This window comes from Rhincodon typus, chromosome 17, assembly GCF_021869965.1.
Source record: "Rhincodon typus isolate 14 chromosome 17, sRhiTyp1.1, whole genome shotgun sequence".
NCBI classification, from domain to species: domain Eukaryota; kingdom Metazoa; phylum Chordata; class Chondrichthyes; order Orectolobiformes; family Rhincodontidae; genus Rhincodon; species Rhincodon typus.
This window is the reverse complement of record NC_063348.1, coordinates 60,122,614-60,138,376: the sequence shown is the minus strand read 5'-3', so window position 1 is coordinate 60,138,376 and position 15,763 is coordinate 60,122,614. Positions and strand designations below refer to the sequence as shown.

The 15,763-nt window shown below is 44.6% G+C and overlaps 1 protein-coding gene across 4 annotated transcripts in view; it reads left to right on the top strand.

The window, feature by feature from the left end:
• Positions 1-1,401: 1,401 nt before the first annotated feature.
• The window catches only part of LOC109915618 (SH3 and multiple ankyrin repeat domains protein 2-like), a 60,518-nt gene continuing 46,156 nt past the window's right edge, over positions 1,402-15,763 (top strand). For 2 of the 4 annotated variants that reach the window (XM_048607152.1, XM_048607151.1), the window contains exons 1-2: positions 1,402-1,542; positions 8,872-8,952. In XM_048607152.1, coding sequence (XP_048463109.1) covers positions 1,455-1,542; positions 8,872-8,952 — 169 coding nt within the window. In that variant the 5' untranslated portion in view covers positions 1,402-1,454. The remainder of the gene's footprint in view (positions 1,543-8,871; positions 8,953-15,763) is intronic. The other 2 variants (XM_048607154.1, XM_048607153.1) reach the window with 1 other exon arrangement.

Here is a 15,763-nt window from a genome sequence, read left to right as displayed (position 1 = left end):
CGCACACACTCTCTATCTCTCTCTCATACGCACACACTACCTCTTTCTCTCACACACACACAGTCTATCTTACGCACACACACTCTCTATCTCTCTCTCACACGTGCACACTCCATCTCTCACACACGTGCACATATACATGGATATACATTTGTGTATACACATGCACACCATGTATGTACATCACATGGCATTTGATGGGGTCATGGTGTCCATTATTGTTCATTCTGCCCAGCTCTGTTTGTTTGGGATTTTCTGCATTCATTCGTGGGGCATGGGCATTGTTGGCCAGGACAGTATTTATTGCCCGTCCCTAGCTGCCCTTAAGAAGGTGGGGGTGAGCTGCCTTCTTGAACCGCTGCAGGTAGACCCACAATGCCCTTACGGAGTGAATTCCAGAGTTTTGATTCGGTGACAGTGAAAGAACAGGGATATATTTCCAAGTCAGGATGGCAAGTGGCTTGGAGGGAAATTGAAAGTGCTGGTGTCCCCACATATTTTCTGCCCTTGAGCTTTTAAATCAAAGGGGGTTTGGAAGGTGCTGTATGAGGATCTTTAGTGAATTTCTGCAGTGCATCTTGTAGATAGTACACACTGCTGGTACTGAGCATCGGTGATGGAGGAATTGGATATTTTCTGTGGAGTTTTATGGTGCTGGGTAGACTGTAACATTCTTCGTTGTACTTGCTGCCTCTTCTTTCCTTTCCATTGCTAAGCCTGCAGTGTTACTTGCTCACAAAAGCAAGTCATCGTTCAGAAGATGTTCCATTTTGCTGCTGTCTCAAGGTTTAGCACTGACACTCATTGTTTGGTTTTAACCTACATTAATGGAGTTTAAAAGGTGGTTTCCAGTTAGTTTTCCCGTCTCAGCTTCCTACATGCTCCTGTATTCCTTTCACTATTGAAATGATTGCCCTTATTTTTAAATATTCATTCCAGGAGGAATAGCCTGGTTCTTCCAGAAGAACACTCCTGGTGATACTGCAGTGACTGTGACTTGGAGGCTTTAACCTTTTGAACTGGGTCACTGAATCAGATAGCTTCAATGAAGAAAGGAAAAGTTAATGTTTCGGGTCACTGTCTGTTCATCCAAACTAGAAACGGTTCAAGCTGTAGCAGCTTTAGGCAGGTGTAAACTTGGAATAAGTGGGAGAGGGAGGTGAAGAGTAACAACAGTATTGCATCAGGACGTAGTAACCTGATTGGTTTTTGTTAGTTCAGGATGTTAAAGGGTTACAGAACAAAGACCAGGAAGCTACAGAGCAACTAGAACCTCAATGAATGGCAGAACAATCTCAAGGAGCTGATTGGCCCCTTCCTGACCCTTTGAAGCAATGCAGGGCCATGTGGAACTGTGTCTTTGTTGGTTATTGTTACTAAATGTACTCATTTCAAATTTCTTGCAGGTCAACAATGAAAACGTTGTCAAGGTTGGTCACAGACAAGTGGTGAACATGATCCGCCAGGGAGGAAACCATTTGGTGTTAAAGGTTGTGACAGTGAGCAGGAATCTCGATCCAGAGGACACAGCCCGAAAGAAAGGTACTGCTTTCTTTCTCCAGCTCTCTGGCTCATTCTTGTTGAACAGCGTCCCATTGGTATGAATTAGCAGCTTATTTCGAACTTACAGCACCAAAACAAACCATTCAGCCTAATTGGTCAATGCTAGCATTTGTATTCTCCTCTCAGCTATCTAAATCAATCCTGCTGACAGATTCCTTTCTCCCTGTTGCACTGATCTAGCACACCCTCCCCCCTCAAAATATCTCTCTTACTGGCCTCAACTATCTCTTAGAAAGTCCCACATTCTCAGGATGCAGAGGGCATAGTATCAGCCCAGTAATTTATATCTGAAAATAGAAATAACAACTTTTAAGGTAGCAAGTTCGCCAAATCTCCTTCACAAAGACAGTAATCAGACAACATTTGAGGACTGAATTAAACACAACAAAAGAACTGCGGATGCTGGAAATCAGAAACAAAAACAGAAGTTGTTGGAAAAGCTCAGCAGGTCTGGCGGAATCTGTGAAGAGAAATCAGAGATAGTGGGAACTAGTAGGAACTGCCGATGCCGGAGAATCTGAGATAATAAGGTGTAGAGCTGGATGAACACAGCGGGTCAAGCAGCATCAGAGGAGCTCTGAAGGAGGGTCCAGACCCGAAATGTCAGCTTTCCTGCTCCTCTGATGCTGCCTGACCTGCTGTGTTCATCCAGCTCTACACCTTGTTATATCAGAGAAATCTGAGTTAGTTTTTCAGGTTTGGTGACCCTTCCTCAGAACTGATAGTAGCTAGGGAAATTTTGGTCTTTATGCAGAAGATAGGGAGGGGCGAGGGGATAAGGAGTAAACGATAGGTGAGGATAGAGCCCAAGGAGAGAGAGGAACAGTTGGACAGACAAAAGAGTGGTTATAGGTCAGCCTGGGAGAATGAATTAATGCTAATGGGGACTGCTAGTGGCTAACAATGGTTAGTGTGTAATGGCAGACCAAGTGATAACAAGTCCTGGTGTGTGGGGGTTGGGGTAAGGACATGGGAGAAGGTGCCTCAAGCCCTAAAATTGTTTAACTGGATATTGATTCCAGAAGACTTTATAGTTCCCAAGTGGAAGATGAGGTGCTGTTCTTGCAACTTGCGCTGAGCTTCGCTGTGACACTGCAGCAAGCCTGAGACAGAGAGATTGGCCATGGAATGTGTTAAAGTGGCAAGCGACAGGAAGCTCAGGGACTTTATTGCAGGTAGAACGTACGTATCCTACGAAGCAGTCACCCAGTCTATGTTTCGTTTCCCCAGTGTAGAGGCTGTAGAAATGCTGGTGTTAAGCTTTTGGAGTGCTGCTCCTTTGTCAGGTAACTTCTGGATGTGGATGCTGGTGAGATGGTAGGTGAGGACAAGGGGTCCCCATTGCTGTTGTTGGAGGGGAGGAAGGGGGGTGAGGGCTGAAGTGTCAGAGATGGGTTAGACCCGGCTAAGGGCCCTGTCAACAATGGTGCTGGGGAGCCCTCAGTAGAGGAAGAAGGTGGACATTTCAGAGGCCCCCTTGTTGAAGTTGGCATCATTGGAACAGATGCGATGGAAACAGAGGAACTGGAAGAATGAAATAGAGTCTTTACAGGAAGTAGGGTGTGAGGATGTATCATCAAGGTAACTGGGAGTTGATGCATTTGTAGTGGATATTGGTGGCCAATCTATCCCCAGAAATGGAAACAGATAGCGAGGAAGGGAGGGGAGGAGTCAGAGATGGACCTGGTGAAGGTGACAGTGAAGTGGAAATTGGAAGTGAAGTTGATAAATGTTTCCAATTCCGAACAAGAGAGAGAAAAGCAGCTCCAACAATAACATTGATATACTGGACAAAGAGTTGTCGGTAGGAGACAAATATGAGTGCAACTCCTTATTTTCTGCTTGGGAACTCGATAGCCTTCTGACCTCCATATAAAGTTTAATGATTTTAGGGCTTGAGGCACCTTCTCCCATGCCCTTACCCCAATCCCAACACACCAGGCCTTGTTATCATATGGTCTACCATGACACTCTTCCCTTCTTAGCCACTGACAGTCCCCATTAGCGGCCATTCATTCTCCCAGGCTGACCTATAACAACTCCTTTTTCTGTCCAGCTGTTGTCTCTCTTTGGGCTCTATCCTCACCTATCATTTACTCCTTACCACCCAACCCTATCTTCTGCATATAAACCAACATTTTCCAATGTTTCCAATATAAACCAACATATTACCATCAGTTCTGAGGAAGGATCATTGGACCCAAAACATTAACTCTGATTTCTCTCCACAGATGCTGCCAGACCTGCTGAGCTTTTCCAGCAATTTCTGTTTTCGTTTAACACTTGAGGTCTCGTCGCACAAAGTGCTGTGTGGACACATGAGTGAGCATTTCAACAAAGCTGTAGATTTTTTAAAGTTTTGGTGAAGATCTGTAGCTCGGGTTGTGGGTGGGGTTGTTGACTTGCTCACCGAGCTGGCTTGTTCTCGTTCAGTCATTTCGTCACCATGTTAGGTGAGGTCATCAGTGAAGCCTCCGATGAAGCGATGTTATACTCCGCTTGGAATTTATACTGTCTGGCCCATTATGGCGAGTACTGTCATTTCTGTTTTTGATCTGTATGGGTTTGTATATGGGGTCCAATTTTATATGTTTGTTGATTACATTGCGGGTAGAGAACCATGCCTCTGGGAATTCCCGTGCGTGTCTATGTTTGGCTTGGACTACTATGGTTACCTTGCCCCAGTTAAACTATTGGCATTAGTGTTCTAATGCAGTTTTGTGGGCGTTGGGGTGGTTGCTGTGGAAGTTGAGGATTTGATCTGTGTGGGTTAGTTTTCTGTATACAGAGGTTTGGAACTCCTTGTTGGTCATATGCTCAACTTTAACATCCAGAAACAGAAGTTGATTGGTGTTTTCTATTTCCCTTTGTGAATTTAATCCCTGCGAATACGCTGCTGATGAGGTGGTGGGTCTCTTCTAAATTGTTGTGTTTAATAATGACAAATGTGTCGTCTACGTACCAAGGACCTAAAACAGAGTTTGGAACACCTCGTTGACAGATCACCACATTCCATCCACTCAACCCAAAATTTCCTCGATACCCTCAAGAACATAAAAATCAGTGATGACAAGATTATGGTATCCTTTGATGTCACAGTTTTATTCACATCAATCAACATCCCACTAACCAAAGAAACAGTGGCAGCATTACTGGAGGAAACAGCAACACAGACCAGCAACTCAATCAACAATGACAACATACTTAAACTACTAGACCTCTGCCTCACTACACCCTTCATTTTTAATGGTCAAGTATACAAACAGATCAACTGTACACCAATGGGATCACCCATCTTAGGACTCATTGCAGAAGCTGTCATGCAAAGACTAGCACACACCACCCTCCCCCGCATTCAACCTAAACTATGGATCTGGTACGTAGATGACACATTTGTTATCATTAAACGCAACAAACTAGAAGAGAACCAACAAGGAGTTCCAAACCTCAATGTACAGAAAATTTACCCATACAGATCAAATCCTCAACTTCCACAGCAACCACCCCAACGCCCACAAACAAAGCTCCATTAGGACACTATTTAAATGGGCTAGGACACTCGGTCACACTGCAACACTCCAGAATTATGCAGGAAAGAGGAAGAGCACCTGTACAAAATCCTCACTATAAACAGATATTCCTGCAACTTCATCCGCAGATACCTAATAAATAGACAACAACAAGAGGACACAGTATGCCCTAACATACTGGCCATACTGCCATACTGCCATACATCAAGAACATATCAGAACTGACAACGAGATTCCTAAGACCACTAGGAATCATGGTGGCCCACAAGCCCACAGCCACTCTATGACAAACACTCACAAGGATTAAAGACCCCATTCCCACAACATGCAGAACCAACGTGGTTTACAAAATACCATGCAACGACTGCCACAAACATTACATCGGACAGACAGGAAGGAAACTAGCCATCAGAATGCATGGACATCAACTAGCAGCAAAACGGCACGACAAACTCTCTCTAATATCAGTACACTCAGACAATGAAGGCCATCAGCTTAAGTGGGACAAAGTAACCATAGTAGCCCAAGCCAAACATAGACGCGCACAGGAATTCCTAGAGACATGGTTCTCCACCCGTAATGCAATCAACAAACCCATACAGAACAAAACCAGAAATTAGACTACTCACCATAACAGACCGGACAGTATAGATTCCAAGCGGAGTAGAATAACATCGCTTCATCGGAGGCTTCACTGATGATGTCACCGAGCATGGTGACAAAATGTCTGAACAGGAACAAGCCAGCTTGGTGAGCACGTCAACAACCTCACAAAGGTGTAGATTTTATGTAGTGAATTTCAGAGAGGATAGAAGCGGACAGGCTAAGGGAGAAAACCACAGAGCTATTGGGACCTGTCAGCTGATAATACACCCACCAAGGGTGGAGCAACAGCTAGTGACAATGCAGAAGAGGCCAGCATAAAGGAGCAGAGAGATTATTGAGCATTACACAGCTGGACGGGGAGGGAGGGGATTAGTATTGGAGATGAATAGAACAGAATAGAATAGAGTCCCTACAGTGTGGGAACAGGCCATTCAGTCCAACGAGTCCACACTGATTCCACAGAGAGCATCTTACCCTACTCTATCCCAACAATCCTGCATTTCCCATGCTAATGCACCTAACCTACACATCCCTAGGCACTGTGGGTAATTTAACATGGCCAGTCCACCTAAGCTGCACATCTTTGGGCTGTGGGAGGAAACTGGAGCACCCGGAGGAAACCCACGCAGACACGGGGAGAATGTGCAAGCTCCACACAGACAGTTGCCAGGGTGCGGAGAAGCAAGGCTACGGAGGGAGTTGAAGCCTCCATAGAAATTATGGAGTCATAAAACCGTGCAACCAATTGAATTCAAAGCTTGAAATGAATGCATCTCGCCCAGAAATAACTTGGTAACTGCTCCAATGATTTCCTTTGCAAAGCCTCTGAAATGTTCTCTGTGTGATTTTTACACACAGCCAATTGAACACAGTTTTTGAAACCTTGAAATCATTTGTGCTCCTTTCTCTATTAAAGGAAATCATTATTGTACAGTTCACAGGTCTGTGTGGGCAGGTGCTTAGAAATGAAACGACCAGCTTATTGTTGCTAAGCAACATCAGAGAGGCTGTGAAAACTGTGCACATTTTCATTTGGAGAACGTTCAAGACGGTTTTGAAAGGACAGTGTCCTATGCCATTCTGAATGACCCCCTCCCCACCCCGCCCCACACCCCCTTAGTGAACTGAAATCAAACGGCTGTGTATTTTGAGGGAGGAATCACCAGCAGTTTCTGTCTTGGAAAGTTGGCTGGAGTTTAATCATCTTCCGAAGAGAATTTTAAAATGCTGATTTAGATTAAATATTCGCTTGCCTTACATTGGCTTGTAGTCGGGCTCAATGAGCACTGGCACAGACTGTAGTCATTCAAGTTTTTTTTTCCTTTCCTGTAGTCTTCAATTTCAACAATGCAGAAGTCTAAATTTTCCTTGAAGCTTATGTTACTTTTATTTTGCAGTCTGATCCTTACAAAGGTGTAGCAACCCTCAGATTAAACCACCTTCAGAGAGGTTAATTGATCACAAATTATTTCAGTAACCTTTAAAACAATATTGCGAGAACTGAATTCACAAGGAATGCCTATTTCTATTGTGTGTATGTTTTCTTGTGTAGACCTTTCTGAAGGCTTACTGTAATGACCTGGTAGTTGTTATTTAGACCCATTGTTTCATATTCAGCCACAGTGGTCTTAGCAATTACAGGAACAGGAGGAGGCCATTCAGCCCCTCCAATCTCTCTATCATTTGATAAGTTCTGTCAACTGCTGACTCCTTCAATCACTTTACCATCAAAATTGATCTAACACAGCCTTGAATATTCTCAAAGGCCCAGTCTTCACTACTACCCAGAATGAGGGGTCATAGTTTTAGGGTGATGGGCAGTAGATTTAAAACCGATGAGGAGGAGTTACTTCTCTCAAAGTGTAGTGACTCTGAGGAATTCACTCCTCCAGAGTGCGATGGCAGGACATTGAGTAAATTTGAGGAGATAAGCAGGTTTTTAATGAGTAATGAGTTGAAGGGTTATGGAGAGCAGGCAGGAAGGTGGAGTTGAGACTGAGATGAGATCAGCCATAATCATATTAAATGGAGGAGGCTTGAGGGGCTGAATGGCCTACTCGTGTTTCTAATTCTTATTCTATAGGCTAATGACCTTCAGAAAATATCTCTCCTTATTTCAGCCTCATATGGCAGATCTGGATTCCCCTCAGTCACTGCCAACCCACCAGGGGTGATGCCCTCTCAGCATCCACCCTGCCATCAGAGTTTTGGCTTCAGTGCAATCACCTCATGGTGTTGGTTAAACCATTCTCATGATGCACGGATTGCTCCTAAAGCAGACATTTCGTGCCCTTCACAGATTGACCTTGAGGATGTGTATAAACCACCTTCATGGAACTGCAACAGTAGATGGTGAGGGGTCTCCCATCCTGCAGTTAGTTAGGTACCTCTAGTTAACCAGGAGCCAACTTTGGCAATCTTAACTGGATTATCCTACATTTGAATTCAACAGAGCAGATGTGTGATGAGAATGGGTCACAGGTAAAAATGTCAGCTCCCCTTACCCTGGCCCCCATCCCCAGCTCCCACCCCCACCACATACCACACCCCACCCCCTCCAGACCACCCCCAACCCACATCATCAGTATGAAATGAAATTGGTCAACAGGAAGGGGATGTGGTGGGTAGCCTTTCCCCACAGATTATTAAATTGGCAAGACAGCATTGCTGAGCTGCTAAAAGAAGACCATGGCTCGCTGCAGTTAGCCCCAGCATATTCAGCAGCCTCTGTGGGCAGAGAAACTGAAGATACATTTCTGGGCAATTTCCTGCTGTCATCGAAAGCTGTGTCTGATTTTCAGCAAACCAAAAGGCATGAAAAAGAAAGCAGTGAGGGAACAGTATAAGGGAGATGTGTGAGATGGGGTAGAAAGCACATGAGCTTAATTAACAAAAGGGCTGATGGTGGCCGGAAAATGGAGATGGTAAGGGAACAAACTGGGGTTGAATAGGTGTGAATAGCAAGAATAAAATCATCAACAGCTTTACTCTAGAAAAAGGATGAGCGCAGTGGTAATTATCTGAAATAGCTGAACTCTTTGATGAGACAAGAATGTAGATATTAGGCACTTGTAGGAGCAACCACTTGCTGACTCAGACATGTGTTTTGGAAGGAAACTAATTCCAAGATTATTTCTTTATTTTATCTTTTTTCTTTAATTTCACAAACAAGCCCCACCGCCTCCAAAGCGAGCACCAACCACTGCGTTAACGCTGCGCTCCAAGTCTATGACCTCAGAACTTGAAGATCTCGGTAAGAAAACAACATTGAAATTGCATGCTCTGGTCTGTCGGTGCCAATGGAGGGTCTGTGCTGTGTGCTCAGTTACAGTCAGAGATAAAACCCTCAGGTGCTGCATGCATTGCCCTGGGTGAGACCTGCTCGCTGCCCCTTGTTGTACTGTCCAGTGTAAAACTCTAAATAGGATACTAAGCTGGCAAATGGGTTATCAAATATGTCCCAGATTGAAATCTGGTAGATTGGCCAATTGAGCTGTCTTCTGACTATCTTCCATCTCTCTCCTTTCTGCTCTCTCCCTATTATACTTTGGCTGTGACCAGTGGATAGAGGTAAGCTGGCTTGTTCTACACTGCTGTCTATTACACTTTCTTCAAAAAAGTTATTTTGTAATCAAAAAGTTAAAATTCCATTAATTAGTCTGGTATCCAAACCTACTGCACCATGTTCAGGGGCACAAACAAACCTACAGCCCTGGCCGTGGAGGTGAGATATTGAGTGTAATCACAGGCTGGAGTGTAAATGTTTCTGATGGTTATGGTCATTAGAAAGTGAATCCTTGCTCACCCCCACATTCCCCATCAGTTTCAAACCTGATCACTGCTCACAAGCTGCCTTGCTAATGAAGGTCTTCAGCAGGATGGCCATAAACTCCTCTTCCTAATCGTACTTGGAGCCGTGACATCAGACAGTCACACACCTTCCAATACGGCTTGGGAAAGAAACCGTTCTGTAAACCCACACTAAATACTGGAGCAATTGGCCCCTAGTTCACATGACACACTATATGTCCACACTAAGAATAAGGGATGTTGTACAAGAAATGGATTGCATTAAAACTGGCTTGGGTTGCAGCCCCAGGTATACACTTGTGTGATGCCAAGCTAGGCTGTGTAGCCAGCCCCTGCATTTGTTTATCACGTTTGAAATGTCAACATGGTATCAAACGAGAATCGGTTCAAGAAGACTTGTATTTCATTCAAGAATCTCGGTAATGTGGTGTGCTCAATCATTTAGTTAACCAAGAAGTATTATAAATGATATACTGAAGAGAATGATGTGCTTCCAGAGATGCAGTTCCCTGCCATTGATTGCTGTGATGTTTGAAAGGGGGATCGTTTGCTTTTTCGTGTCGTTTGGTGTTCATTGCTTCCTTCATGATGCTTCCTGTGGTTTTACTGTGAGACTGACCATATTGTTCAGCAGAAAGTTCTGCTGTTTTTGGTCACTTTACATCCAGTGAGTGAATCTGTACAGGTTGGTTATTGACTGTGTACCAGGACTAACACTGTCACCATTTCCCCTCAAGTAAACCAAAGCAATTAGTGGCCATGCAGAGGCCCTAATCCCGAACACTAGCAGGGGAGACATCATCAGGCAATGTAGAGCCACAGTCCCATTGGTCCAGGTATCTCAGTTATGGTGATGAATTTTACACTCACCTTCCAAGGGGTCTGAAGGAGGGCAATAGCTGCCTAACCCTGCCCTTGATGCAGTAATATCAATGCCGATGAGCCAGGCAGGTGGTCTGATGCCAACCTCGCCATTGAGGGCGCTCCATCCAACCACTACTGTGAAGTAACCAGTGGCAACAGCAGCCCAGACCATATGCCAAGGGTTCCCTAAATCAGCTGGTGGTGGGCCAGCAGGGGGAGTGGATACTCTAGGCTCATCAATGTGGGGAGGAGGCAGTGCTTCCTTAAGTTATTAATGAACCCTCTCTCTTAATTTCCCCTATCCCCACCCACACCACCCAAACCACCAGGCCTTTGTCTGCTGGACATTAAAGCCTGACCCTAGTGATGATCTAACACTGCACACTGCTGTCCCAATGTACTGGAGGCTTAAAACAAGGCTTTGTGGATCCCAAAGATTGGAGAGCCCATACTGGACCTTGTATTGGCTAATGAGCCTGGCCAGGTGACTGTCCTTTCAGTGGGAGAGCATTTTGGTAACAGTGATTACAACTCCTTAAGTTTTAATATAGCTATTAACTAGGATGAGTCAGGACCTTGTGGGAAAGTAATAAACTGCGGGAGGGCAAACTACGTCAGTATTAGGCAGGAGCTAGGGAGTGTTAATTGGGAGGAGCTGTTACCAGGCAAGTCCACATTAAACATGTGGGAACTGTTTAAAGACCCCCTGGGGAGAGTTCAGGACTTCTAAGGTTTTGGAGTAGATTTGTAGCTCAGGTTGTGGATGTTGAGGTTGGTTGGCTCGCCGAGCTGGTTTCTTGTTTCGCAGACATTTCATTATCACGCTTGGTAACATCCTCAGTACAGCCTCCGGTCTTCCTGCCATTCAGGACCAGCATGTTCCAGTTAGGAGGAAGGATAAGGAGGGAAAGGTATTGGACCTTTTGGGTAATGAGGCAGGTTGTCAATTTAATCAAAAGGGAAAAAGAAGTTTAGGAAGCTAAAATCAGACAGGGCCTGTTAGGAATATAAGGAAAGCAGGAAACAAGCAGCACGGTGGCTCAGTGTTTGGCACTGCTGTCTCACAGCACCAGGGACCCAGGTTCACTCCCACCCTTGGGCGACTGTCTGTGTGGAGTTTGCACGTTCTCCCCGTGTCTGCGTGGGTTTCCTCCGGGTGCGCCGGTTTCCTCCCACAGTCCAAAGCTGTGTAGGTTAGGTGGATTGGCCATGCTAAATTGCCCGTAGTGTTCAGGGATGTGTAGGTTAGGTGGATTAGCCATGGAGAATTGCCCCATAGTGTTCAGGGATGTGTAGGTTAGGTGGATTAGCCATGCTAAATTGCCCATAGTGTTCAGGGGTGTGTAGGTTAGGTGGATTAGCCATGGGAAATGCAGGGTTAGAGGGATAGGGTAGGGGTGTGAGTCAGGGTGGGATGGCCTTTGGAGAGTTGGTGTGGACTTGTTGGGCTGAATGGCCTTTTTCCACACTGTAGCGATTCTGTAGAAAGATCTCAAGCAGGGAATTGGGAGAGCAAGAAGGGGCCATTAAATGACCTTGGCAAATGGGGTTAAAGAAAATCCGAAGGTATTCTGTTGATACAATTTTAAAAAAAAGGCTAACTAGGAAGAAGGTAAAGGAAGGTAAATGAGGATAAAGGAGGGAACTTGTGCTTAGAGGCAGAGGATGTGGGTGAGATCGTAAATGAGTACTTTGATTGGTATTCACCCAGGAGAAGGATATGGAGGATAGTGAGATTTGTGTGGAGCATGCTAATATGCCAGGGCATTTGAGATCAAGAAAGAAGTGGTGTTGGATCTCTTGAAGGGCATTAAGGTGGATAACTCCCCAGGGCCCAATGGTATCTACCCAAGGTTACTGAAAGAGGCAAGAGAGGAAATTGCTGGGGCCTTGACCAAGATCTTTATATCCTTGCTAGCCACTAGAGAGGTTGTGGATTATCCCAATTTCCCTTGTGGAGAACTGGCGAGTAGCTTCCACAAGGGAAACTGGGATAATCCAGGAAATTGTGGACCAGTGAATCTCATATAAGTAGTTGGGAAGCTACTGGAGAGAATTCTTAGGATTTACGTGCATTCAGAAAAGCATGGCCTAATTAGGAACAGTCAGCATGGCTTTGTGCAGGCCAGGTCATGTCTTACAAACTTGATTGCATTTTTCGAGGATGTGACAAAGGTGATTGTTGAGGATGGAGCAGTTGATGTTGTCTACGTGGATTTTAGTAAGGCTTTCGACAAGGTCCCTTGTGGTAGGCTCATTCAGAAGATTCAGATGCATGGGATGCAAGGTGACTTGGCCATGTGGATTCAGAATTGGCTTGTCCATAGAAAACAGAGGGTAATGGTGGAGGAATATTTTTCAGGCAGGAGCTCTGTGAGTAATGGTGTTCCTCAGGGATTCATATTGGGACCTCTGCTGTTTGTGATATATATAAATGATTTGGATGAAAATGTAGACAGGTGATTTAGTATGTTTGCAGATGACACAAAGATCGGTGGAGTTGTGGGTAGTGTAGAAGGTTGTCAAAGGTTACAGCGGGATATAGATCAGTTTCAGATATGGGCGGAGGAATGGCAGATGGAGTTTAATCTGTAAAGTTGTAGAGTAGATTTGTAGCTCGGGTTGTGGATGTTGTGGTTGGTTCGCTCGCCGAGCTGGTTCGTTCGTTCGCAGACATTTCATTACCTTGCTGGATAACATTATCGGTGCAGCCTCCGATGCAGCACTGTTGTGTTTTCCTGCCTGGTATTTAAACTCTGGAGTCCATTGAGTTGGATTACCTCACTTCTGGTTTTCCTTCGCAGTGGAGTGTATATGGGGTCGAGCTCTATGTGTTTGTTGATGGCTTTCTTCATGGAGTGCCATGCTTCTAGGAATTCCCATGCTTGTCTGACCAAGTGAAAGGTGCTGCACTTTGGGAGATCAAATGCTAAGGAAATGTATAAAGTTGATGGCCTGAACCCTGAACAACATTGATGTACAATGAGGTTCAAGTCCATCGTTCCCTGAAAGTGGCCATGCAAGTAAATAGGGTGGTAAAGAATGCTTGCCTTTATCGGTCGAGGAATTGAGTACAAGAGTCAGGATGTCATGTTGCAGCTTTATAAGACTTTGGTCAGGCTGCACTCAGTTCTGGTCACCACATTACAGGAAGGATGTAGAGGCTTTGGAGAGGGTGCAAAAGAGGTTTACCAGGATGCTGCCTGGATTAGAGGGTATGAGCTACAAAGAGAGGCTAGAAAAACTCGGGTTATTTTCTCTAGAGAAATGGAGGCTGAGGGGAGACCTGATAGAAGTTTATAAAATTGAGAGACATAGATAGGGTCGACAGTCAGAATCTCTTTCCCAGAGTTGAAATGTCTAATGATAGGGGGCTAGCATTTAGGGTGAGATGGGGAAAGTTCAAAGGAGATGTGAGGGCAGGAGTCTGGAATGTGCTGCCAAGGGTGGTGGTGGAGGCAGACACAATAGGGGTTTTTTAAATGCTTTAATCACAAGGAATGGAGGGATATGGACCAAGGGCAGGCAGAAGGGATTCGTTTAATTTGGTGTCATTTTCAACACAACATCGTTGGCCAAAGGGTCTGTTCCTGTGCTGTGCTGTTCTATGTTCTATGGTCTACTAATGGCCAACTGACCTTAAAACGGCTGTTGGGAGGACAATCATTGTCCCCTTCGCTGGGCATTCCCCATCTCTTACCTCACCACCCCCTGACATTTTAGTGAGGAATGGAGGGGTCATGGAAATTCAGTATCACATTTCATTTATCCCTCTGAGTGAATCAACATTACTTTGAAACCTTCTGTGAGCCTGCACATATACTGTACACAACTTGAAAACCATGACACCCTGGATAGACATAGCAAAGTCAGAACAGACTCAGATCATCTTTCATTCATGAGGCATGGGTGTCATTGATGAAAACAACATTTACTATCCCTTCTTCATCTTTCAGAAGGTATCACCTTCTTGAACTGCTACAGTCCTTGGGCTGCAGGGACACTCACAATGCTGCTGGAGAGGGTTATCCAGGAACATTCCCCTAGACCAGAAACAGTGAGATCATTCCAAATCAAGATGCTGTGAGGATTAGACAGAATCTCTAAACAGTTGTGAACACCACGTGTTGGGGAAAGAAATATTGATGTTGGAGTGAGTACAGTTTAACTTTACCAGATGGTTGATTTATGAAGAGAGATTACCCAAACTTGGCTTGTATCCTTAGAAGTTAGAAGGTTACAAGGTGATTTGGTCAAAATTCTCCAGGCATTAAGGAAAGCTGATAGCCCAATGAGAAGCTGTTTCTGCAGCTGGAGGAGTCTAGGATCAGAGACCATCATGTAAAATTGGAGCCAGGCATGAAGAGTTTCAACACAAAGGATGGTAAAGTTTTTAACTTTTATCTATAAATGGCAATTGATGTTGGCTCAATGGCTGATTTTAAATCTGAGATTAAAAGGTTTTTGTTTGCCAAAGATATTTAGGGATATGGAGTTCTGACAGGTAACTGGAGTTATGTCACACATAGTTACAAACCTTGGCTGAAGGGGAAAACTAGCTTCCTCCTGTTCTGTACTCTCAAGACAATATCAGACTGATTTGCAACCCTTCATTTCCTTTCTGTTTGGCCTGAGGTAAGAGATTTGCTGGAGTAACTAGATAGTTAAGAATAGTAAAGATTCCTATTCGCAGAATGTTAGTATCCAAGAGACACAAATTTCGGACAATTGCTAAAGACCCAAAAGGAAATTGGGAGCACTTGCCTTTGATACAGTGAGCTGTTCTGAACTCGAATACATGACTGACCAGAGTGGAGGAAGCAGATTCCATACTTACTTCTTAAATAGAATTGCAGAAATACCTGGATGGTAGGCACAAATTATTGAGCTGTGGGAAATACCAGGCTTCTAGGACTAATTGCATAGCTCAGAAAGTTGGCTCAGGCACAGTGGCCAATTGATATCCTCCAATGAGGAACAATTTGATTCTGTCTGTCATGGGGCTGGCAAAGGGAGTAATGCCATCCTTTCATACAGTTTGTGGTGAATTGTATCATGCATGTGACTTCACATGTGCATCAGCCTTACCCCTGAACATTGTTTTCTGAATCCTTCAATTGAACCTGCCTCCTCCACATTTCCAAGCAGTGCACTCCAGACCAAAACCACTTGGTGGCTGAAAATGTTTGCTTTGCATCATATTTGCTTCTTCGCAAAACACTAAATCTATAGAGATAGTAGGAACTACCGATGCTGGAGAATCTGAGATAACAAGGTGTAGAGCTGGACGAACACAGCAGGCCAAGCAGCATCAGAGGAGCAGGAAAGCTGACGTTTTCGGGTCTAGACCGAAATGGGGGAGGGGAAGGGGATTCTGAAATAAATAGGGA